Source organism: Pongo pygmaeus, chromosome 18 (genome assembly GCF_028885625.2).
Source record: "Pongo pygmaeus isolate AG05252 chromosome 18, NHGRI_mPonPyg2-v2.0_pri, whole genome shotgun sequence".
Lineage (NCBI taxonomy): Eukaryota > Metazoa > Chordata > Mammalia > Primates > Hominidae > Pongo > Pongo pygmaeus.
Genome location: NC_072391.2, coordinates 23,925,927 through 23,950,909, shown reverse-complemented (window position 1 = coordinate 23,950,909; position 24,983 = coordinate 23,925,927). Strand labels below are relative to the sequence as shown.

The 24,983-nt window shown below is 49.2% G+C and overlaps 3 protein-coding genes across 3 annotated transcripts in view; 2 read left to right on the top strand and 1 right to left on the bottom strand.

Annotated features, from left to right (window-relative positions):
* The window catches only part of LOC129016287 (myosin-11-like), a 62,113-nt gene extending 60,986 nt beyond the window's left edge, over positions 1–1,127 (top strand). The window contains 1 exon segment of the mRNA XM_054455565.2: positions 992–1,127. Within this exon segment, the coding sequence (XP_054311540.2) occupies positions 992–1,102 (111 nt within the window). The 3' untranslated portion in view covers positions 1,103–1,127.
* Positions 430–24,983, bottom strand: part of LOC129016291 (ras GTPase-activating protein 3-like) — a 121,796-nt gene continuing 97,242 nt past the window's right edge. Inside the window, 2 exon segments of the mRNA XM_054455594.2 lie at positions 430–1,291; positions 24,475–24,598. Coding sequence (XP_054311569.2) covers positions 1,080–1,291; positions 24,475–24,598 — 336 coding nt within the window. The 3' untranslated portion in view covers positions 430–1,079.
* On the top strand, positions 1,053–24,983 carry LOC129016293 (multidrug resistance-associated protein 1-like). The gene is made up of 6 exons (XM_054455600.2): positions 1,053–1,137; positions 4,458–4,545; positions 9,240–9,315; positions 12,258–12,384; positions 16,261–16,437; positions 19,454–24,983. The coding sequence occupies exons 1-5, from the start codon at positions 1,114–1,116 to the stop codon at positions 16,312–16,314; spliced, it is 369 nt and encodes a 122-aa protein (XP_054311575.2). The 5' UTR covers positions 1,053–1,113; the 3' UTR covers positions 16,315–16,437; positions 19,454–24,983.

Genomic DNA, 24,983 nt, shown 5'->3' with positions numbered 1-24,983 from the left:
GAGGCTGTGGTGAGCCACGATTGCACCACTGCATCCAGGGATCGTGTGTCCTTGTCGTTTTGAGCACCTTGCCTCCCTCTTGACATTGGAGCCTGGAAAATTTCTGTGCCATGGCTCAGCGTCATCTGTCTTGTTAATGTCAGAGCCAGAACATGAACCAGCTCTGGCTGCCCGTGGGACCGGGCTCTCGCTTGTGGGACCACGTTAATAGATTCCTTGGAAGAATGATCTAAGGAATTTGGACCAAATCTTGTAACAAGAAATAAAAGCAGCTGCCATCTGTTGAGTTTTACTGTGCTTGGGCCCTGTGCAAATAAGCACCCTACATAAGTGCCAACAGCCCTTAAAAGCCTATCATGACTTCCATTTTATAGATGAGAAAATAGGGGCTCGCCTGGAGAGGTGAAATAACTCAACCAGGGTCCCACAGCAGAAATATGGCAAAGTGCATACACTTTGCACTTTTTTTTTTTTTTATTTTTAAGCTGTATGACCTTCCAGGAAGTAACAATGAAATGGCAGTGCTGAGACCCTGAAAATACATGGGACGATGCCCAGATGGCAGGGCTATTTGGGTAGAGTGGGAGAGGCAGCTCCCTTGAATGGTGAGAGGGAGGAGCCAGGTGGCCACCTGGATGGAAGATGATTTCAGGCAGAGGAAACGGCAGGGGCAAAGGCCTGGCTAGGGGATTGTGCTTGGTGCTTTTGAGGAATACTAAGAATGCCCCTCTAGGACATCGCTGAGAAAGTTGATGGAAGAGGCCGGCTCTTTGGGCTCCTGGTCGTTGATTTATCCAGTTCATTCCCGGAATGTTTAGTGAGCACCTGCTATGTGCCAGATACTGCCCCAGGTTTTTCCACGAGCTCCAGCAGCCGGTCAGTTGTGGCCACCTGGGGAGGGCCCGAGCGCGTCTCCAGGGCCTGTCACTGCTCCTAGGATGATGACTCTCACTCAGGGCACAGCAGTCAGCACTGGGCGTTCTGCTTGCAGGTGGCCCTGTGCACATTTGCCGTCTACGTGACCATTGACAAGAACAACATCCTGGATGCCCAGGCAGCCTTCGTGTCTTTGGCCTTGTTCAACATCCTCTGGTTCCCCTGAACATTCTCCCCATGGTCATCAGCAGCATCATGCAGGTACGGGGGAAGCTGGGGCGACTTCTGAGAGGGGGCCTTGGGGTTCTAGGCCACAAAAGCATGGAAGTGCCCCTGAGCGCAGCCTCTAGATCACACTCCCGATCGGGCTCCATGAGGCCCGGACCAAGGCTGCCATGCTTTTGTCTGGTCATGCCTGAAAGAAAGAAAATGCATTTGACTTCTTGACAGAGAACTCGCACTTGAGTATATGAATCAAGTTTAATGCAGCACGGCTTTCCCATGCTCTGGAAGAATCTTTTCGAAATACTCTGTTCTCTTCTGCTATTCCTCTGCCATTCTTGTCCTTTTTTTCAAAAATGTAGCTCTTGTCTGACTTGATTGATTTTACAACCCACTGATAGGTCTTGACCACCCACGCTTTGAGAAACCCCAACCTTAAAGCCAGGCGCAGTGGCTCACGCCTGTAATCCCACCACTTTGGGAGGCTGAGGCGGGTAGATCACCTGAGGTCAAGAGTTCAAGACCAGCCTGGCCAACATGGTGCAACCTCATCTCTACTAAAAATACAAAAATTAGCCAGGTGTGGTGGCAGGTCCCTGTAATCCCAGCTACTCGGAACACTGAGGCAGGAGAATTGCTTGAGCCCAGGAGGAAGAGGCTGCAGTGAGCCAAGATCGTGCCATTGCATTCCAGTCTGGGTGACACAGCAAAAACTCCGTCTCAAAAAAAAAAAAAAAAAAAAAAAACCCCAACCTTACGGCTGGGCATGGTGGCACGTGCCTGTAATCCCAGCACTTTCGGAGGCCAAGGCAGGTGGATCTCTTAAGCCCAGGAGTTTGAGACTGGCCTGGGCAATATGATAAAACCCTGTATGTACAAATATATATATATATGTGTGTGTGTGTGTGTGTGTGTGTGTGTGTGTATTTGAACATTAGCCAGGCATGGTGGTATGCCCCTGTACTCCCAGCTACTCAGAAGGCTGGGGTGGGAGGATCAGCTGAGCTTGGGAAGTTGAGGCTGCAGTGAGTTATAGTCACACCACTACACTCCAGCCTGGGTGAAGGGAGTAAGACCCTGGTTTTTTTGTTTTTTGTTTTTTAAAAACAATGTAGACTCTGTAGAATCTCTAAAATTGCTGCTATTGACTATGTAAGGAGGGGTGGCTTTCTGTTTTGTCACACTTGGGCACTATTGGAATCTCCTGTCACTTTTCTGCACTATTTTCACATTCTTTTTCCGAGCATTGCGAACATCCATTTTGAAAACTCCATTTTAACTACATAGACAAATCAACCTTAAAATTTGGTCGTACAACGTTGATTGCAGGCTTTGTCAAAAACAAGAAAATCCATTTTATTATGAAAAATGTCAAGTGTACACAGAAGTAGAATAGCTTAAAGCTTGTAAGGTGGTATTAAAAAAAAAAAAAAGAAAAAAAAAGCCAGGCATGATGGTTCACACCTGCAATCCCAGCACTTCGGGAGACCAAGGCGGGCAGATCAACTGAGGTCAGGAGTTCGAGACCAGCCTGGCCAACATGGGGAAACCCTGTCTCTACTAAAAATACAAAAATTAGCCATATGTGTTGGTGGGTGCCTGTAATCCCAGCTAATCTGGAGGCTGAGACACGAGAATCGCTTGAACCTGGGAGGTGGAGGTTGCCGAGGTTGCAGTGAGCCGAGATTGCGCCACTGCACTCCAGCCTGGGTGACTGAGTGAGACTCAGTCTCCAAAAAAGGAAATAATACAACATGAACCCCATGTACACATCACTCAGATTCAACATCAGCATTTTTTGGCTGGGCGCAGTGGCTCACGCCTATAATCCCAGCACTGTGGGAGGCTGAGGTAGTAGGATTGCTTCAGCCCAGGAGTTCAAAATCAGCCTGGGCAACATAATGAGACCCCTGCTCTACAAAAAATAACAAAATGGGTGTGGGGTGCACGCCTGCAGTGGCTACATGGGAGACTGAGGCAGAAGGATCGCTTGAGCCTAGGAGTTTGAGGCTGCAGTGAGTTATGTTTGCACCACTGCACTCCAGCCTGGGCAACAGAGCAAGGCTCTGTCTCAAATAAAGAAACCAAGGCTGGGCGCAGTGGCTCATGCCTGTAATCCCAGCACTTTGGGAGGCCGAGGTGGGCGGATCATGAGGTCAGGAGATCGAGACCATCTTGGCTAACACGGTGAAACCCTGTCTCTGCTAAAAATACAAAAAAATTAGCCAGGCGTGGTGGCAGGCGCCTGTAATCCCAGCTACTTGGGAGGCTGAGGCAGGAGAATGTTGTGAACCCGGGAGGCGGAGCTTGCAGTGAGCCGAGATCGCGCCACTGCACTCCAGCCTGGGTGACAGAGCAAGACTCCGTCTCAAAAACAAAAAACAAACAAAAAAACCCAAAACATTTTGCCACAGTTGATTTATCTCATTGTTTTTCAGTATCCCTCCCTTGTCCCTCTTTCCCTTCATTTGTTTTTAATGCTAAACTCTGCTGTCTATCCCTTCATTCTTTCCTTTCTTTGCCGAATAATTTTAAAGCAAATCTCAGACCCCTTACATTCTACCCACAAATATTTCAGCATGCATTTTTTCCTACATAATATAATACCATCATCATGTCTAAGCAAACTAACAATAAGTTTTTACAATAATACTCAGCCCATATCCAAGTTTTCTGGAGTATCTCAGAAATGCCTATCCCATTGGGTTGTTTGAATTGGCTCTGTTGCATTTGCTGTTACATTTCCACAGTCCCTTTTCCACCAGGCCTCTGCCCTTTTCTTCTCTTATTTTTATTTTTATTGATTTATTTTTTGAAATGGAGCCTCACTCTGTCGCCCAGGCTGGAGTGCAGTGGCATGATCTTGGCTCACTGCAACCTCCGCCTTCCCAGGTTCAAGTGATTCTTCTGCCTCAGCCTCCCGAGTAGCTGGGATTGCAGGTGTGTGCCACCACGCCAGGCTAATTTTATGTATTTTTTTTTTTTTTGGCTGAGGCGGGGTTTCACCATGTTGGCCAGGCTGGTCTCAAACTCCTGACCTTAAGTGATCTGCCTGCCTCGGCCTCCCAAAGTGCTGGGATTACAGGTTTGAGCTTACCGCGCCCAGCCATTCGCCCATTTTTTCTGAAGTACCTTTTGTGGGCTTTTAAAACAAAGCAGAACCAAAACCTGTTTCTTTTTTTTGTTTGTTTTGTTTTGTTTAATTCTAAAGTATACGCTGGTTCTAAGAAATGTGGGACCTTCAGAAATAAGGGAGGGTGTGTGCCCCTCCACACCCGGGGAAACCCTTGAAAGTTAACCTTGGTTTTGCAAAAATGCTTTTTAAAAATAACTCTCCCCTGCCATTGCTCTCTGTATAGGCAAGTGTCTCCCTCAAACGCCTGAGGATCTTTCTCTCCCATGAGGAACTGGAACCTGACAGCATCGAGCGATGGCCTGTCAAAGACGGTGTGTGTGTGTTCGGTCCTGGCTTCTGGAAGTGGCCGCCTTTCCATCTCCCACTGGGTCCTCCCTACTTGGATTTCTTTCCCTTGGCTGCCCTCAGATTTGACTCTGCCCAGCCGCTTTTCTGCGAGACCCCGGGGGACAAGGGTTCTGCAGAGCCGGCAGAAGGGAAGGGAAGCCTGGCCTCCTGGGCTTCTGTCCTGTCTCACACTTCCCAGGAGGGTGAACTTGCACTTGCATTTTTGTTTTCTTGCTGAGGGGCAGCAGCTGCTTGAGGCTTCCCCCTGGGAGTCACTTTCCAAGGCTTTGACCTTGATTCTATTCTGGGCTAAATGAGGACTCTGGAGGCTGGCCAGCCTCCACCACCCACAAGCTGTGTAGACTTAGGTCTGAGCCTCAGTTTTATCTAGATAAGGGAAACAAAAGTATCTTTCTTTGGCTGAGTGTTACTTGGATTTTTTTTTTTTTTTTTTTTTTTGAGACAGGGTCTCATTCCATTTCCCAGGCTGGAGTGCGGTGGCGCAGTCACAGCTGTCACTGCAGCCTTGATTTCGCGGGCTCAGGTGATCCTCTGATCTTAGCCTCCCAAGTAGCTGGAACTATAGGCACACACAGCACCATACTTGGATAATTTTTTGGTATGTTTTCTAGAGGCAGGGTTTCGTCATGTTGTCCAGGCCGGTCTCAAACTCCTCAGCTCAAGCAATCCACCTGCCTCAGCCTCCCAAAGTGCTGGGCTTATAGGCATGAGCCATTTCTCCTGGCCTTTTTTTTTTTTTCAATATTAAATTTTTTTATTTGGAGAGACAAGGTCTTGCTTTATTTGGAGAGACAAGGTCTTGCTTTGTTCCTCAAATTGGTCTTGAACTCCTGGGCTCAAGGATCCCTCTGCCTCAGCCTCCCAAAGTGCTGGGATGACAGATGTGAGCCACTGCACCTGGCCATGCATTTTTATTGGCAGGTTTGTTTGTTTTGTAGCTTGTTAATTTATCATTTCCCAGCCCATCCCCCTGAGCCAGGGATGTTGTTTGTAACCATCTCTCTAGGCACTTAATAATAAATATTAGGCCGGGCACAGTGGCTCACGCCTGTAATCCCAGCACTTTAGGGAGCTGAGGCAGGTGGATCACTTGAGGTCAGGAGTTCAAGACCAGCCTGGCCAACATGGTGAAACCCCATCTCTACTGAAAATACAAAAATTAGCTGGACATTTTGTTGGGCACCTATAATCCCAACTACTCAGGAGGCTGAGGCAGGAGAATCACTTGAACCCAGGAGGCGGAGGTTGCAGTGAGCCAGGATCGCACCACTGCACTCCAGCCAGGGCAACAGAGTGAGACTCCATCTCAAAAATAATCCAGCCAGGGCAACAGAGTGAGACTCCATCTCAAAAATAATAATAATAATAATAAATATTAATGGCACTAAGTGCAGTGACACGTTCACTTATAAAGCCCCTGTCATGCACATTCTGTTCCAAGGATGTCAGTGTCCCAACTTGTCCATTACTCACCATGGCACCCCTGGAGGAGAGTGATGGAAACCCCTATTTTCCAGATGAAGAAACTGGTCTCTGAAACTTGCCTGAGATTGCACAGCTGATCAAAAGAAGAACCAGCATTCACACCCACAGCCCATTGGTAGAGTCCATGCTCTTCCGGGCCATAGGGTGTTGCCTCACTGAGATTTACTGAGCACCTACTATGTGCCAAGCATTGTGAGAAGTGCTCTGTGTGCACTGCCTCATAGACACCCCACCACAGCCCTCTGAAGTTGATTGCATGATTGTCAGCTGTATTTTACAGATGAAAAAGTGAGGCACAGGCTGGGTGCAGTGGCTCGTACCTATAATCCTAGTACTTTGGGAGGCCAAGGCTGGAGGATTGCTTGAGGCCAGGAGTTTGAGACCACCTTGGGTAATGTAGTGAGACCTCGTCTCTACAAAAATTAAAAAATTCACCAGGCATGGTAGTGCACCTGTAGTCATAGTTACTTGAGAGGCTGAGGCAGGAGGATTGGCTGAGCCTAGGAGTTCAAGGCTATAGTGAGCTATGATTATGCCACTGTACTCCAGCCTGGGCATCAGAGTGAGACCCTGTCTCAAAAAAAAAAAAAAAGCACAGAGAAGTTAAGTAACTTGCCCGTGGCTACCCAGCTATGAAGTGGTAGCCCCAGGATTCAAACCCATGCAGTCTGGCTCCAGAGTCCAGTGAATATGGTCAGAAGATTGAATGTGTGTAAATGTCAGTTATACCATGTGAGCTGTGTCTGGCACCTCGTAGGCACTCAGGTATCTTTAGTGGCACCTAAAACATTTGACACGTATGACATAGCACCTGGTGCATAGAAGATGCTAAACAGATCGTGGGACTTGTCATTTCTCTGGTCTGAGTGAGATGGTCTCAGCAACTTCAGCTCAGCCCCCTGGTGTGGGGTTTCTTATCCTGGACGCTACTGATATCTGGAGATACACTGTTCTTTGTGGTTGGGGACTGTCCTGTGCACTGTGGGATGTTGAGCAGCAACCCTGGACTCTACCCATTAGACACAGTAGTACCCACCCCAATTTTGACAACCAAAAATGGCTCCAGACATTGCCAGATGTGCCTTGAGAAGCACAGTTGCCTCCAGTTGAGAACCGTGGCCCAAGCGGATGCTGAACTCTTCCTCCCAACACCGCTGGGCTGTCGTCATCTGGTTTCTGCTGTCCCAGTGTCCCACATCCCCTCACATCATAAGGGAATGATTACATCTACTCTGGGGTCAAATTTCTGTGCTAAACACAGGCTGAAATTTGAGGTGGCCGGCGGTGGGCGGGGGGTGGTTTCTTGCTACTAAAGTTGTTCACAGCTCAATGCAAGCATCAGGAAATCCCTAGGCCCCTGGGTGCTGCCCGCATCCCAGCCCCTCCTTCCTGCCTTAATAGTGGCCTCCTAGGTGGTTGGACTTTCTGGAATGTTTAGCATGCTCTAGCCAGTGGGGGCCCCCTTGGCTGCTTCCCGCTCCCAAGCTAACCGTTCTCTGCAACCTCTCTCTCTCCAGTGGCTTTTCTTAAATTCCTTAAATAGCAACTCCCAGTTTCCTCATTCCATGTCCACTCTTTTAGAAGAGCTGAGGGAGAAAGTTAATCTAGGTTAACCAGCACCTTCCTCTCTCTGTAGGTTTTTTGTTTTTTTGATGCATGGAGGAAGTTATTTCTTCATTTGACAACTTAAACAAAAAATACTCCTGTATTATCTCCAGATGGTCTTAAGGTGGCTTCAAAATTCAGAGTTGCTTTTCTGTTTTATCTTTTTTCTTTTTCTTTCTTTCTTTTTTTTTTTTTTTTGAGACAGAGTCTCACTCTATTGCCCAGGCTGGAGTGCAGTGGCACGATCTTGGCTCTCTGCAGCCTCTGCCTTGGTTTCAAGCGATTCTCCTGTCTCAGACTCCCGAGTAGCTGGGACTACAGGCATGCGCCACCACACCTGGCTAATTTTTGTATTTTTAGTAGAGATGGGGTTTCACCATGTTGGCCAGGCTGGTCTCGAACTCCTGACATCAGGTGATCTGCCCGCTTCGGTCTCCCAAAGTGTTGGGATTACAGGCATGAGCCCCTGCGACTGGCCGGCTTTTGTTTTAAGTGAGAGACATGAAGTAAAAGGAAAATAACAGGAAGAAGAGTAAAAGAAGACAGAGGTGCTAGGAGCTTTAGAAGTGTGGAGCTGGCCGGGCATGGTGTCTCATGCCTGTAATCCCGGCACTTTGGAAGACTGAGGCAAGCAGATCACTTGAGGCCAAGAGTTCGAGACCAGGCTGAGCAACATGTCAAGACCCCATTTCTACAAAAGATACAAAAAAAATTAGCTGGGTGTGATGGTGCACATCCTGTAGTCCCAGTTGCTCAGGAGTCTGAAGTGGGAGAATCGCCTGCGCCTGGGAGATGGAGGTTGCAGTGAGCCGAGACTGCACCACTGCACTCCAGCCTGGGTGCAGAAGCCAGATCCTGTCTGAGAAGAAGACAGAAACATGGAGCCAGTTAACGTGGGCTTTGTCTCCAACACTCTCCCCTTCCCTGTGCCCTCATACCACACTTCCCGTTCCATATCCTCTTTTTTTGAGTTTATCGTGATGGATGTTTTAGAAAGATCCACCTGCTGTGATGTGCTTTGTGTAGGGTGGTGTGGCTGGGGGAGGAAGACAGACAGAAGAGGACATGGGGAGAAGGGTGAACGACCTCCCTTTGAACCTCAAGGAGGGCCCAGCGGTCTGATGCTGGCCACCCCAGTTGAGAGAGGTTTGCATGTGGACGCCAGCTGTTTCCCACTGACCTTGGCCACTGCTCGGCCCTCCCAGCTGGAGCTGCCCGGAACCTGCCTGAGAAGGGCCAGGGCGTCGAGAGCATTGAGTAATTCTCATGCAGCCCCCGCCTCTGCAGTCATCTCCCGAGATGATCGTCCAGATGGCGCAACCCCATCTTACAAGGACAAAGCTTCTTGCAGTTTCCTTCTGCTTTCTGGGTCTGGGGCTGCCTCCAAAACAGCAGGTTGAGTTTCTTCTTTCAGAACCTGTGGCTGATGTCACCAGATAATAATGCCTAGCACCATTCGTGTCAAGCGTCTGGGGTTGAACCACTGAAGCAGAGAAAGAGAGCGTTCTGTTCATGCGGAGTCCCACAGCTCAGCCTGTGCCTGACATGTTGTCTCTGTGCTTTGTAGGCGGGGGCACGAACAGCATCACCGTGAGGAATGCCACATTCACCTGGGCCAGGAGCGACCCTCCCACGCTGAATGGGTAAGCCGGGACGTGGACGCAGGTGATGGTGTGGAGAGAGCCACGGGGCTTTTGTCAAACGTGGATTTGAATTCCCACCGTGCTCCCTCTCTGTGACCTTGAACAACTCACTTTGCCCATCTAAGACTTAGGTTACCCATCTGGAAAATGGGTGCAGATACACCTGTGTAGGCTGTCGTGAGAAGCAGACACAGAGATGCCTAGCACAGAGGGTTCCCTGTGATTGTAAGTTACAGCAGCCTTGGACAGCTAGACTTAGACAGTACAGGAGATTCTTGGCTTGCATAGCTGGGAAGTTCTACTTTCAGGTGCGGTGTGATCCAGGGACTCTGCCGTCGGAACTTTCTTCATATTTTCTTTGTTTCACTTTCTCCTGGTCTGCTTTATCCTCACGCATCCTCTCCCCTTGTGATGGCAAATGGTCCCAACAGCTCCCACTGTGCATCCCACTGTTAGGAGAACTGCCTGCTTCTTATTGACCCAGATTGGGTCCTATGCCCTCTGTGGGGCAATCACTATGCTTTCAGACACTGAGTATGCTGATTGACCAGTCTCAGAGGCTGTGATGCTGCTCAACTCCGGTGCCCCTCAGCTGCCCAGCTCACCCTTTCTTGCCAGCTTTCTACCTGGCACCCCACACACTACAATCCTTACCTTTCCAAAGCACATGATGTCTAGGAAATTGAGCCTATCCCCAGGCAACTTGTCAAGCACCTCTCATTTTTTTTTCTGAGCAGAGGCCTTGATCAACAGCTTTTTAGGCCCACTTAAGGAATCCGAAAAACACGGGGGTGATGGGACCCTTTTAGAGGTTTAGCTCATGCCTGGGTAGCCAAATCACTGCTGTATTTTATCATGTAGGAGAGAAACTCTCCAGAGAAAATAATCTGTAGAAAGCCTGCATTGAAAATTCATGGGGGTACTGCATGCTTAGGAAGTCCTTCCTTATGTCTAACTTAAATCCTGCCTGCTTGAATTGTAGCTGTTCTGTCTTGTTGAGCTCCACAACTAATCCATATCTGTGTCTCTTTCCTGACCCAATGGTTTTCCTGTTCAGTTACCTTCTCCCCACGAGCCCCCAGAACCTTTCTCTAACCCTCATTCTTCATCGGTCTGTAAGAATATTTCAGTCTCACGTGGACAGTGGCAGGTACTGTCTCACTGGGCTTCCTGCCCACTCAGGCCCCATAATCCATTCCCCTACCAGCACAGGAAGAAAAAGCCTGATGAGTGTCACCATGCAGCAGTGTCATAAGAATGAAACAATCAGTGACAGCAACGACTATCAGCATTTCCACTAATACTCTGAAATCAGAAAGGCGGCAGTTAAAAAGCACAGAGTCCCAGCACTTTGGGAGGCCAAGGTGGGCACATCACCTGAAGTCCAAAGTCTGAGACCAGCCTGGCCAACATGGTGAAACCCTGTCACTACTAAAAATAAAAAAATTAGCTGGGCATGGTGGTGGTGCATGCCTGTAATCCCAGCACTTTGGGAGGCTGAGGCGGGCAGATCACTGGAGGTCAGCTGTTCGAGACCAGCCTGGCCAACATGGGGAAACCCCATCTGTACTAAAAATACAAAAATTAGCTGGATGTGGTGGCGCTCACCTGTAATCCCAGCTACTTGGGAGGCTGAGGCACAAGAATCACTTGAACCTGGGAGGCACAGGTTTCAGTGAGCCAAGATCGAGCCACTATACTCCAGCCTGGGCCACAGAGCGAGACTCTGTCTCAAAAAAATTAAATAAATACTTAAGTAACTAAATACAGATAAATACAAAATAAAAGCACATTCCATATAAGTGAGTCCAGCAAAGCCTTGGATGTGCCCTCCCTTCCCTGGGAGGATGGAAACCCTGCTCTGGCTGTGCCGTCTGCAGTGGGAGTGGCCTGGGGTTGACTTGCCCCATTGACAGCCGGTCTTGCTGGGAGAATGCTGAGCTTATTTTATTTTGCTTTCTGCTGTTCGTTAAAGGATGGTTTCAATAGAGACATCTTCCTGAAATTCAACTCAGATTTATTCATATCCGTTTCCTTTTTCAACCCTTTTGTGGCTCCCACCTGGCAGAGTTCAGGTGTCTCAGCACAGCGTCCCTCCAGGGCATCTTTCAAGGTGCTCCCAGGCCTGGCCACTACCCACCTCAGCGCCATTGCATCCCTGGTTACACCCTGTGCCTTCACCCCTTTACACCTTTCTCCGGCTATCCCCATGTTTCCATGTCTGGGACACGCCTGCTTTTCTGTCAGAGTTTTTTGTTTTTTTTATTTAATTATTTTTTTTCTGAGACAGAGTCTCACGCTCTTGCCCAGACTGGAGTGCGGTGGCACGATCTCAGTTCACTGTAACCTCCGCCTCTTGGGTTCAAGCGATTCTTGTGCCTCAGCCTCCTGAGTAGCTGGGATCACAAGCCCCTGCCACCGCGCCTGGCTAATTTTTATATTTTTAGTAGAAACGGGGTTTCACCATGTTGGCCAGGGTGATCTCGAGCTCCTGACCTCGTGATCCACCCGCCTTGGCCTCCCAAAGTGCTGGGATTACCAGCACTGGCATGAGCTACCGTGTCCGGCCCCAGTTTGTCTTGAGGTGTCCTCTCCTTTCAGACCTTGCCTCATGCCCCCAGTGAAGTTTCTGCCCCTCCGAGGGGCAAAAACTCTTCCAGAAGCCCAGTGTGACAGGATCTGTCAGGTTACTCCCTGCCTCTCTTCTCTAAGGGACACCTGTCACCTGCTTCCCACCTGGAGGACCCCTGAGACAGGTCACTGAACCAAACTCAGCAGTAGAAACGGAAGGAATGTTGAGGCCTTCAGTGTTTAATATGGCCTTGCCTTCTGTCTGTTTTTCTCTTTCTCTACTTGGGGTAAATTGAGGCTCGGTGGCCATGGGCATTAGCCCGGCAGGCCTCATTCTGCGTGGCTGAGCCAGGTGTGTTGTGTCGTTTCAGCATCACCCTCTCCATCCCAGAAGGTGCCTTGGTGGCCGTGGTGGGCCAGGTGTGCTGCGGAAAGTCGTCCCTGCTCTCAGCCCTCTTGGCCGAGATGGACAAAGTGGAGGGGCACGTGGCTATCAAGGTAGGATGAGGACCAGCGGGGAGGGGCAGTGGGGAAGCTGGTGGTCTGAGGAAAAGCTCAAAAATGATGGTGTTTCTTTTGACCGTTCCTGTGCCAGAAGCGAAAGCAGCAACGTCTCTTCTCCTCCTCCTGTATCTTTCCGCTGTCTGTTTCTCTCTCGTTCTTTCTGTTCTGTTCCGTGCTGTCCTAGAATGCAGGATTTTGGTGTCATTTATTTCCATCTCTCTCCCAGCACTTAAAATAGTGCCCAGTATGTAGTAGGCACTTAATATTTATTTTGTTACCTCCTTATTAAGCTGTTATTTTATTATTATTATCATTATTATTATTATTTTTTTTTTTGAGACAGGGTCAGGCTCTGTCCTGCAGGCTGGAGTGAAGTGGCGTGATCTCGGCTCACTGCAGCCTCTGCCTCCTGGGTCCAAGCGATTCTCCCTCAGCCTCCCGAGTAGCTAGGATTACAGGCATGCGCCACCATGCCCAGCTAATTTTTATATTTTTTTAGTAGAGATGGTGTTTTACCATGTTGGCCAGGCTGTTCTCAAACTCCTGACCTCAAGTAATCTGCACACCTCTGTCTCCCAAAGTGCTGGGATTACAGGTGTGAGCCACTGCATTCAGCCACTTAAATAAATACTTAGTAGACACATGAAGACTCCCTGGTGTGTGGCCTGTGTCTCCTTCCCTTGCGTCTCTGCCTGTCACTGAGTGTCTCTTGGTCTGTTTGGGTCTTTTTGGATCGTTCTTTATCTTTATGGATCTCTCTGAGTATCTATTCTTATAAATGTAACAAAACAAAAATGTTTATGTGGTTGGAATATTTTCTTAGAACATTTTTTAAAGGGAACAGTTTAAATTTTTTGTGTTGAATTCTTAATATGGAGCTAAAAGAAGACTGCAGTTTTACTGCTTTTAAATACACAGTGTACTTTGAAGTAAGTTGAAATTCCCCAGGAGTGAGCTTAAGAGGCTCCTTTACAAATAATCCCCACTGGAAATCAACAGCCTTTGTTTGCATTTAGTTCACTCCCCATGAAGGCTTTTTCCTAGTGTAACAATACGTCCCTGGAAGTTTTGCTACCAGCATTTCCAGGAGTGTGGTCTGCAGCCAGCTCATCTTGCAGGACATTTGGGGGATAAAGAACCCCAGGCTCAAACAAGCATGGGAAATAATGCATACTCCAGCCCCATCCCTCTTGGAGACTTATAGTAAACATTAGCAAATTAAAGGCTCTGACAAGTCCTGCAATGATAAAAAAAATCTATTAACTGTTTAACCTTATGTGTCCCAGGTGTACTTGTCTGCGCAACTGCACATATGTCTCTTGGAATCTGCCTTTGGGAATGTCAAGTTTATGACGTTGTTTGTTGTTGTGGGTTTTTTTTGAGACAGTTTTTTTTTGTTGCCCAGGCTGGAGTGCAGTCGTGTGATCTTGACTCACTGCAACCTCTGCCTCCTGGGTTCAACTGATTCCCCTGTCTCAGCCTCTTGAGTAGCTGGGATTATAGGCACCCACCATTACTGCACCTGGCTAATTTTTGTATTTTTAGTAAAGACGGGGTTTTACCATGTTGACTTGGGTAGTCTAGAACCCCTAACCTCAGGTGATCTCCCAGCATCTCGGCTTCCCAAAGTGCTGGGATTACAGGCGTGAGCCACCACTCCTGGCCTAGTCTATGACATTGTTTTTATTTCAGAGCAAAACCCTTTCTTCGGCTATACAATGCCTTTAGAAAGTACACATTGTGGTTGGGTCCAAATTAATGATCTTTAACTATGGTTTTAAGAAATGTTTTATCATTACTTTCAAGTTCCTGCCATAAAATAAGATGAATGAACCATGAGAGCTAGATTAATAGAAGAAAATTCCAAATCCCGGTGGGATCCACATTGCTTTCTGTTTCCTTAACCCCAGCTTTCTGCTATCCTGGCACTATTATCATTTCAGGCCAGATGATTATTTATTATTGGTTGTTTTGCCCAGGTAAGGGGAGTGCTAGAAATGTATATAAAATGTTTATCTTTTCCCAAATGTTTTAGTCTGTGTGGTTTGTGTATATTATGTCTGAATTTTCTGTGGGTTCTATGGTAAGGCACCACTGTTGACCTTTTGGCTTCTTAAAAGTTAGGATATTCAAGTCAGCAGGTTAATTATTTGAGAATTTAGAGTAAGAATGAGGGTACCTGGGACCTGCTGTCAGCTTTGCCCTCTCTAGAATTCCCTTATTCAAGAATCTTCTGGCTGGGCGCGGTGGCTCACATCTGTAATCCCAGCACTTTGGGAGGCTGAGGCAGGTTGATCACCTGAGGTCAGGAGTTTGAGACCAGCCTGACCAGCATGGCGAAACCCCGTCTCTACTAAAAATACAAAAATTAGTGGGTCTGGTGGTGTGCGCCTTTAGTCCCAGCTACTCAGGAGGCTGAGAAGGAGAATCCCTTGAGCCTGGAGGCAGAGATTGCAGTGAGCTGAGATCTTGCCACTGTATTCCAGCCTAAGTGACAGCGAGGCTTCGTTTCAAAAAAAAATCCTCAGGGGCTCCCTTTGCCCTTCTGATAAAGCCCATGCTCCCCACCATGTATAGGCCCCCTTGCTGTCCCTGGTGTGTTTTCTGCCAGTCATCCCTCACAGGATTGATCTATGTTCCTGTCACACTGGCCTTTGTGTTCCCTGAATGTGCCAAGTACTTTTCACTTCCAGGCCTTCGCATGTGCTGTTCCCTCGGACTTGAATGCTCTTCCCTCTTCTCCTCATGAAACTGACTCATTCTTCACTTTTTGGTTCTTGTCTAAACATATGTTTGAGCTGAGCATGATGGCTCATGCCTATAATCCCAGCACTTCAGGAGGCCAAGGCAGGAGGATCGCTTGAGGCCAGGAGTTGGAGACCAGGCTTGGCAACATGGCAAGGTTTTGTTTCTACAAACATAATAAATAGATACAGAATTAACTACCTCAGCATTTTCATTAGCAAAATACACAAAACAAATATCCTTACTCTAGCCTTTATTCTCATGTTGTTTGTGATACCTGACATATAGAAATAAAAATAAACCTTTGAAATGGATGCTTTGATATAGGAGTTTTTGCTTCAGTTTTTAGCAAGGATATTTCCTCAAGGATCCTTCCCAGATGTCCCAAACTAGGTCAGTCTTTTATTTTTAATTTTTTTGAGACAGGATCTTGCTCTGTAGTCCAGGCTGGAGTGCCGTGGCATGGTGCAATCTCAGCTCATGGTACCTCCATTTCCTGGGCTCAGGTGATCCTCCCACCTCAGCCTCCCAAGCAGCTGGGACTACAGATGCACAGGGCCATGCCTGGCTAATTTTTCTTTTTTTTTTTTTAGAGATGGGTTTCTCTATGTTGCCCAGGCTGGCTTTGAACTCCTGACCTCAAGCAGTCTGCCTGCCTCGGCCTCCCAAAGTGCTGGGATTACAGGCATGAGCCACTGCACCTAGTCAAGTCAGACTCTTAAAAAGTGTCATATATCTTTTTCTCTTCGCATCCACCATAACTGTAATCAAGTAGTTTTCCATCATGTCAGGGACTTCCACTCTTTGGAAGCAGGGGTTTTGATCACTGCTGTAGGCATTGAGTTAATAGCTAGCTACTAAGTAAATAACTGTAATCTTATCAATAAGGATATCAACTCTTTGACTCCTGATATTGGAGTCAGTGATTCACCTGCTGTGGGTTCTGATCCCAGCCCTGGCATCTGTTGTCCTTTGTGACTCAGTTTCCCTCTTGCCAAAGCAATAGTTGTGATGAAAATGACTTGTGAAGTGAGGCCCTCCTAGCAGGCGGGTGGGCCAGCTGCTGTCTCATTGATCAGATCTGTCTGTGTGTCTGTCTCACCTCCTTCTCCATTTGCAACTTAGGGCTCCGTGGCCTATGTGCCACAGCAGGCCTGGATTCAGAATGATTCTCTCTGAGAAAACATCCTTTTTGGATGTCAGCTGGAGGAACCGTATTACAGGTCCGTGATACAGGCCTGTGCCCTCCTCCCAGACCTGGAAAACCTGCCCAGCGGGGATCGGACAGAGATTGGCGAGAAGGTCAGTATAGTTTCGATGTTGGCCCCTGAATCAATCAGCTGTTGCTGCGTAACAAACGCTCTCACAATCTCAGTGGTCTGTGAGTCTGCTGCTATCAGCTGACCTGGCAGGGCTCAGCTGGGCGGCTCTGCTGCATGCTGCAGGCCAGCTGAGCTTGGGTCCAGGCTGTGGGTGTGGCTCAGGTCTCCCTTACAGAGCTTTTGCTGGGGACCGGGGTGAGGGGTCCACAGCTTTCCAAAAGGGGGCTCTTCTCATGGTGGCAGCAGAGGCCCAAGATAGGCCCCCCAAAAAGCGTACAATGTCCCTTAAAGTACACTGTCCCTTCTACTCACAAAGCAAGTCACTTGACCAAGCTCAAAGGGACCAAGAAGGAAGTACAGTCTACCTTTGTGGTCACGTGACTGCAGAGTCACATGACAGAGGACATGCTGTTGGGAGGAGGGGAGTCGATGATTCAGATGTTCACAGTCCCTGTCAAGATAGCCATAATACTGAAAATAGCACAATAGCTAACACTTATCGAGCATTTTCTCTTTCTTTTCTTTCTTTCTTTTTATTTATTTATTTATTTTTGAGATGGAGTCTTGCTCTGTTGCCCAGGCTGGAGTGCAGTGGAGCGATCTCAGCTCACTGCAACCTCTGCCTCCCGGGTTCAGGTCATTCTCCTGCCTTGGCCTCCTGAGTGGCTGGAATTACAGGTGCATATCACCACACTCGGCTAATTTTTGTATTTTTAGTCGAGGCAGGGTTTCACCATGTTGGCCAGGTTGGTCTCTAACTCCTGACCTCAAGTGATCTGCTGGCCTCAGCCTCTCAAAGTTCTTTTTTTTTTTTTTGAGATGGAGTCTCTCTCTGTCGCCCAGGCTAGAGTGTAGTGGCACAATCTTGGCTTATTGCAACCTGCGCCTCCTGAGTTCAAGTGATTTCTCCTCCCTCAGCCTCTTGAGTAGCTGGGACTATAGGTCCCTGCCACCACGTCCAGCTAATTTCTGTATTTTTAGTAGAGATGGGATTTCACTGTGTTGGCCATGCTGATCGTGAACTCCTGGCCTCAGGTGATCTGCCCGCCTCTGCCTCTCACAATGCTGGGATTACAGATGTTAACCACCTCGCCCGGCCTATAACTTGAGTATTTTCTGTATACTGGGAACTATGCTAAACATTTTACACATAATTCTTCCTCACAGCAAGCCCATGGGTGGAATTTGTTGTTACACCTAGGTAATCATTGAGGAAAAGGAGGTACAGAGAGGCCAAGTGACTTGCCTGAGGCCACACAGCCACAGAGCTGCAGAGAGCATGGTTCCTGTGTCCATGTTCTTACGTGCTCATTTTGTCATCTCTAAAAGGGCCATTCTGTGTGCCTCTCACCATTGCAGACCCTCCCTCCTGCTGTGCTCCATCCCCCAGGTTTTCCTGCTGCTCCTCAGCAACCCCCAGCCCGTGCTCACCTCCACACCTTGGTCTGAGCCTTCCAGGCCTGGGGTGCCCTCCCCTGCTGCTTGCCTGGCCACTTTGCTCTGGCACCCCATGGTGGTCGTCTGGTGTGTCGCCTCTTGGAAGACCAGGAGTGAAAAGCACTGGCCCATTTCTGTTTTTAGTTACAAGCCAGGGGCTCCGTCAGCTTTCTTATTTGGTGAATGGTGTTTAAAAATTGAGGTAAGTCTGCAGCTCCTTAGAAATAAAAAACAAATTATTGGCCAGGCGCGGTAGCTCACGCCTATAATCCCAGCACTTTGGGAGACAAAGGTGGGAAGATTGCCTGAGGTCAGGAGTTCGAGACCAGCCTGGGCAACATGGTGAAAACCCATCTCTACTAAAAATACAAAAAGTTGCCAGGCATGGTGCAGTGCACCTGTGGTCTCAGCCACTTAGGGGGCTGAGGTGAGAAGATTGCTTGAACCTGGGAGGCGGAGATTACAGTAAGCCGAGATTGTGCCACTGCACTCCAGCCTGGGTGACAGAGTGAGATTATGTCTCCAAAAACAAAAGGCACCTGGCTCCCAGGACCCCACCTCAGTGCATGGGTGCCAGGGCAGGCATCTCAGGAGGGGCTGAGCAGTAACCTGTGATTTCCAGCCAAATAGGGAAATGACGCTGGCTTATCTGTCATGGTGGGAGCTGGCGCTGCTGCTGGTCCATGCATTGTCCTTCCTCCCGGTGACTGGGATGTGGGCTGGATTTCAGCATCTCCATGCCGGAGCCTTGCTTCACCTATAGGTGACTTTGCCGGACAGTGACAGATCCAGAGTAAGCTGGCAAACATGGCAGCTGTCACCAACAGCAGCAGTAACAATAATATGACCACGTCCACCAGCGCCTTCCATGAGACTAAGAGATCAGGGCCTTCCCACTGGCCAACAAGATTTGGTGCTGTCAGCCACCCTTCGCTGAGCGCTCGCTGTGTACCCGCTGTGCGCCAGGTGCCCTGCTCAGCACCTCATGGGAGACTCAGGTTTTCTCTTTTGCCCAGTTTACAGGTGGGGCTAAACCCCGTGCCTGTGATCCCATCCTTGGTGGTGGTGGAGCTAGGGCCTGGTTCCAGGTTTGTGCAGGCATGACCTCATGCCTTCAGCATCAAACTTAAAGAAGAGGAGGTGGGTGCAGCTCTGCAGGGCCTTCACCCTCGACCTGCTGTGTCCCGAGCAGGCTCTATGCCTTTCTTTCTTTCTTTTTTAAAGAGACAGGGTCTCATTCTGTTGCCCAGGCTGGAGTGCAGTGGCCCAGCCATGGCTCATTGCAGCCTCGAACTCCTGGGCTCAAGCCATCTTCCCACTCAGCCTCCTGAATAGCTGGAACTACAGGTGCACAACACCAGGCTTGGCTAATTTTTTTTTTTTTTGGAGAGACAGGGTCTCCCTATATTGCTCAGGCTGGTCTCAAACCCCTGGCCTAAAGCAATCCTTCCACCTTGGCCTTCCAAAGTTCTGGGATCACACCACCCTCAGCCTGCTTCTACGTATCGTGAGTCTCAAGATTTCCCAGGAAACCCACTCCTGTGCATGTGTCTTTCCAGGGCGTGAACCTGTCTGGGGGCCAGAAGCAGCGCGTGAGCCTGGCCCGGGCCGTGTACTCCAATGCTGACATTTACCTCTTCGATGATCCCCTCTCACCAGTGGATGCCCACGTGGGAAAACACATCTTTGAAAATGTGATTGGCCCCAAGGGGATGCTGAAGAACAAGGTGCCTGCTGGCAGGGCGGGGTTTGGTGTTGGGCCATCTCACCCTTTGGTTAAGTCAGAACGTGTCTCCTTTAGGAGTCCTTTACTTTCTCTGGCTTTCTTTGTTTTTCACTGGACTTTAAAGAACACATTTCTCATGCTTCTCTTGGAAGCCTTCCTAAGACAGCCGTCTTGTACTTGTCTTTATAGAGGTAAGTCCTCCGTGCAGAGTTAAATTCATTGCCTCTGCATGGCCAAGGGAGGCCTCTCTTCCTGATTAAGTCACAGGGCTGGCTTCTTAGCGGGGAATCCCACCCCAAGACATTGCCTGTGACCTAGCAGGCTGCATTTTCTTACTTGCAGAGGTGTCTGTGGGTAGAGGGGTCGGAAAATTGCCACAACACCTTAACATGATAGGAAATAGTTCCTGTGTTCTCTTTATAGGGTAGTTGTGGTAATGGGTACACACTGGCTCTTTTTTTTTTCTCCCCCTGATTTTATTTTATTTTATTTTTTTGAGGTGGAGTTTCGCTATTGTTGCCCAGGCTGGAGTGCAATGGCATGATCTCGGCTCACTGCAACCTCCGCCTCCCGGGTTCAAGCAATTCTCCTGCTTTGGCCTCCCAAATAGCTGGGATTACAGGTGCCCACCACCACACCTGGCTAACTTTTTGTATTTTTAGTAGAGTCGAGGTTTCGCCATGTTGGCCAGGCTGGTCTCGAACTCCTGACCTCAAGTGATCTGCCCGCCTGGGTCTCCCGCAGTGCTGGGATTACAGGTGTGAGCCACCACACCCGGCTGTTTCCCCTGATTTTAAAACTAACAAACACATCCCCATGGGGGGATATAGATTAAGAAAAACATGAAAAAGAAAAATGGAAGCAGTTACACACATTCCACTGGTTAGAGGTTTTGTATTTCTTTCAAGTCTTTTTGCTCTGTGTGTAAACTTTTTAAATAGGGTTACCTTGTTACACGTATATATACAGGATACATTATGCTACATGACCTCTTGTAATCATTCCCACACATACCACTTAACTGTCTGTGTAAACATATTTTAAAATAGTACAAAACATTTTTGAAAATGACTAAGTAATACATGCCCATTGTAACAAAATTGAAAAGTACAAGAATATGGATATATTCTTATAACATATGCGTGTATGTGTGTGTGTGTGTGTGTGTGTGCATGTATATAAAGTAAATAAACCTGGGCACGGTGAGTAATCCCAACACTTTTGGAGACCTAGACCAGTGGATCACCTGAGGTCAGGAGTTCGAGACCAGCCTGGCCAACATGGTGAAACCCCGTCTCTACTAAAAATACAAAAATCAGCCAGGTGTGGTGGTGCATGGCTGTAATCCCAGCTACTCGGGAAGCTGAGGCAGGAGAATCTCTTGAACCTGGGACGTGGAGGTTGCAGTGAGCTGAGATTGCGCCACTGCACTCTAGCCTGGGTAAGAGAGTGAGACTCTGTCTCAGAAAATATATATAAATAAAGTAAATAAAATAGTCCCTCTTCATCTTGCATCCCTAATCTTTAATTCTTCTCTTAGAGAGCAAGGGTTAGCAAATCTGGCCCCCTGCCTGCTTTTTGTATGGCTCTTGAGCTAAGAATGATGTGTGTATTTTCAAATAGAAGAAATCTAAACAGGAAGAATATTTTATGACATTTGAAAATTGTATTAAATTTAGATATCAGTGTCCATAAATAAAACTTTATTGGAACATGGCCAATGTATTTTTTTTCTTTTTTCTTTTTTTTCTGGAGACAGGGTTTTCCTCTGTTGTCCAGGTTGGAGTGCAGTGCCCCCATAGTCATGGCATGGTAGCCTCCAACTCCTCTTCCTGCCTTCTGAGTAGCTCCTGGGACTACAGGCATGCGCCACCATGCCTGGCTAATTTATTTATTTATTTTTTTTATTTTGTGGAGACAGGTCTCACTATGTTTCCCAGGCTGGTTTCAAACTCTCGGCCTGATGGAATCCTCCTGTTTTGGCCTCCCAAACTGCTGGGATTACAGGTGTGAGCCACTGCACGTGTCCTGTTCTTTAAAGCATCATCTACAGCTACTTCAACTCGGCAGAGCTGAGTTGGTGCCATGGCAACTGTAAGATCCATAAAGCTGAAAAGATTGACCGTTAGTTGTTTAAGGAAACATATGCTGACTTCTATTAATAGTTTGATGAATGTCTTCCCAAACTTTCAGATCTGCAGATAAAATGTATGCATGTGCATATACTATAGTGGTTTTGGGAGTGGCTGACAGCGGGAGTTGTTTTAGAAGTTAAGCCAGGGCTGGGCGCGGTAGCTCATGCCTGTAGTCCCAGCACTTTTGTAAGCCAAGGCGGATGGATCGCTTCATTTCAGGAGTTCAAGATGAGCCTGAGCAACATGATGAGACCCCTGTCTTGACAAAAAATACAAAAATTATCCGGGCATGGTGGCACGTATCTGTAGTCCCAGCTACTTGGGAGGCTGAGGCAGGAGAATCGTTTGAACCCAGGAAGCATAGGTTGTGGTGAGCTGAGGTCGCACCACTGCACTCCAGCCTGGGTGACAGAGCGAGACCCTATCTCAAAAAAAAAACCAAAAAGAAGAAGAAAAAAATTAAGCCATTGGGCCGGGTGCAGCAGCTCACACCTGTAATCCTACAACTTTGGGAGGCCGAGATGGGCAGATTGCCTGAGCTCAGGAGTTTGAGACCAGCCTGGGCAACATGGTGAAACCCCATCTCTACTAAAATACAAAAAAAAAAAAAATCAGCCAGGTGTGGTGGCGGGCGCCTGTAATCCCAGCTACTCAGGAGGCTGAGGCACGGGAATTGCTTGAACCCAGGAGGCGGAGGTTGCAGTGAGCCGAGACGGTGCCACTGCACTCCAGCCTGGACAACAAAGTGAAACTCTGTCTCAAAAAAAAAAAGCCATTGCGTACAAACTGTTTTGCTGTGGCACCATCCTTTTATTCCTTTACATACTTGTATGGTTCCCTCCCTACCTCTTGTCATTCAGGTTTTTGTTAAAAAATAACCTTCCCCATCACCTTTGTTAAAATTGTAAAACGCGCACACTTAGTACACCTGTTCCCCTTTTTGCTGCATTTTTGCCATTCAGCAAGCACTATTCTACTAGTGTCCATTTCTCCTGTGGCCCTGGAATCTGGGGCAGGGGTCTTTGTTTCCTTCCCCTTCCCCAGCTTTTAGCTCAGCACCTGAGGCATGGCAGGCCCTTTGCACATGCATGTAAAAGGGCCGTGTGCACAGATTCAGCTGCTCCTGGATGCTGTTATCGCAGGTGCATGTCCCACCTTCAGACCTGAGTTCTGCCCGCCAGGTGTTCGTCAGCTCATTCCTCCTTTAGTCTTCACTCTGCCAAGCTAGGCAGTGTCACACGCGTGTACTGACGTGGCCGGGTGTCCCCTTTGCCCACAGACGCGGATCTTGGTCACGCACAGCATGAGCTACTTGCCGCAGGTGGACATCATCATTGTCATGAGTGGCGGCAAGATCTCTGAGATGGGCTCCTACCAGGAGCTGCTGGCCCGAGACGGCGCCTTCGCTGAGTCCCTGCATACCTATGCCAGCACAGAGCAGGAGCAGGACCCAGAGGAGAACGGTAGAGGCAGCCCCAGGGTTCCACCCGCTCGGGGTGTCTGGCACCTTGAAGGGCCACACTGGCCTCTTTGAGGTTGCCACCAGCCACTCGGGGAAGGCGGCTCATCAGGGCATGAGGGTGGGAGCTGGATGGAGCCCCCCAAAGAAGCAACGTGGAAAACCACCTTAGTCCCTGCAGCGCTGAACTGGGAGAGAGTCTCGGTGCTTTATGGCCAGGGGACAGGAGCACCAGGCTTCAGCTCAGCTGACCTCAGGGCAGGGTCTAGCACCTTCCTGGAACATGACCTAGGACCTGATGAGTTTCAGGGTCCTTATGGCAAAAATGGGAAGGATGGTAATTAAAGTCCTGGCTGTTGGGGCTGAGAGAAACTGAGGACATACGTGAGACAAGAGATGTGAGAGTTGTGAGGTGAAGCACGGAGTTAAGCTGGCAGGCTCAGGTTGGTGACGTCTGGGTTCAATCCCCGGCCGCTCATCTCCCCAGCTATGTGACCTCAGGCCTGCCCTTCAGACCCATCTGAGCTTCACTTCCCTCCCTCATAAAGCAGTTCAGCAGGGCCAGACGTGGTGGTTCCCAACACTTGTTATCCTAACACACAGAGAGGCTGAGGTGGGAGGATCGCTCCAGCAATCCCCGATTCCCGGGGGGCCGCATCAGGAAAATTCACATCCCACCCCGACAAAGCCCGGCCGCCCTTCCCGGCCCCCCCAGAGACCACTGTGGTCGTGAACTCCAGGGCTGGGCTCCTCCAGAGACCACTGCGGTTGTGAACTCCAGGGCTGGGGACCCCCAGAGACCACTGCGGTTGTGAACTCCAGGGCTGGCATCCCCCGGAGACCACTGAGGTCGTGAACTCCAGGGCTGGGGACCCCCAGAGACCACTGCGGTGGTGAACTCCAGGGCTGCGGACCCCCGGAGACCACTGCGGTTGTGAACTCCAGGGCTGGGGTCCCCCAGAGACCACTGCGGTCGTGAACTCCAGGGCTGGGGTCCCCCAGAGACCACTGCAATTGTGAACTCCAGGGCTGGGGTCCCCCAGAGACCACTGAGGTCGTGAACTCCAGGGCTGGGGTCCCCCGGAGACCACTGCGGTGGTGAACTAGGGAACACTGGCCCGGCACAAACCCCGGAAAAATCCAGCATCGGAACTGGGGTTCACGACCCTGCAGTTCTAGTCCAGCGAGGGCTGCGGGGGGTTCTGCCTGCATGGGGCTATGGTTGTTTCTCAGCAACATAAGGGTGTCCGGGGCACTCACCCTGGAAGTGCTTGGCCGCTGCCTCCCGGAGCGAGAAGAAGATGTCACACATGACGGTCGGGCAGCTCACCCCAGACTCAGTGATGGCGCAGAAGACGCGGTCCACGTACTGCCGTAGGTTCTCCTGCAACAGGACACGGCACTGGGACCCACTACCGAGGCTGCCTGCAGGTGCGTGTAGCACCAGGGCATGCCCAGGGAGGGGCACGTGGGGAGGGGTTGAGGGTGGGTGCAGGGCAGCTGCGGCAGCGAGACACGTGTGAACAGCCACTCCCTGGAAATCTGTGCTGGGAGCTGTGGCGATTCACGTGTGAAGATCACTACACGGGCACCACGTCGGCTCCCTGGCTCGGCCCCGACCTCGTTTACTGAGTGGGGAATGGACACTCACCAGAATGTGCCTGCCCAAGGCAAGAGCTCTGTCTTGTCATTTACATACAGAGATGACCAAACAGCACGCTCTGCAGGAAGTATCATGTGAAGTGACTAAAATGTTGGAGCAAGTTCAA

Bases quoted from the DNA above. Each gene is read 5' to 3' on its own strand.
- LOC129016293 (XM_054455600.2), top strand. From the start codon at position 1,114: ATGGTCATCAGCAGCATCATGCAG. The intron at 9,316-12,257 runs GTAAGCCGGGAC...GTGTCGTTTCAG, and splicing joins GACCCTCCCACGCTGAATGG to CATCACCCTCTCCATCCCAG. The intron at 12,385-16,260 runs GTAGGATGAGGA...TTTGCAACTTAG, and splicing joins AGGGGCACGTGGCTATCAAG to GGCTCCGTGGCCTATGTGCC.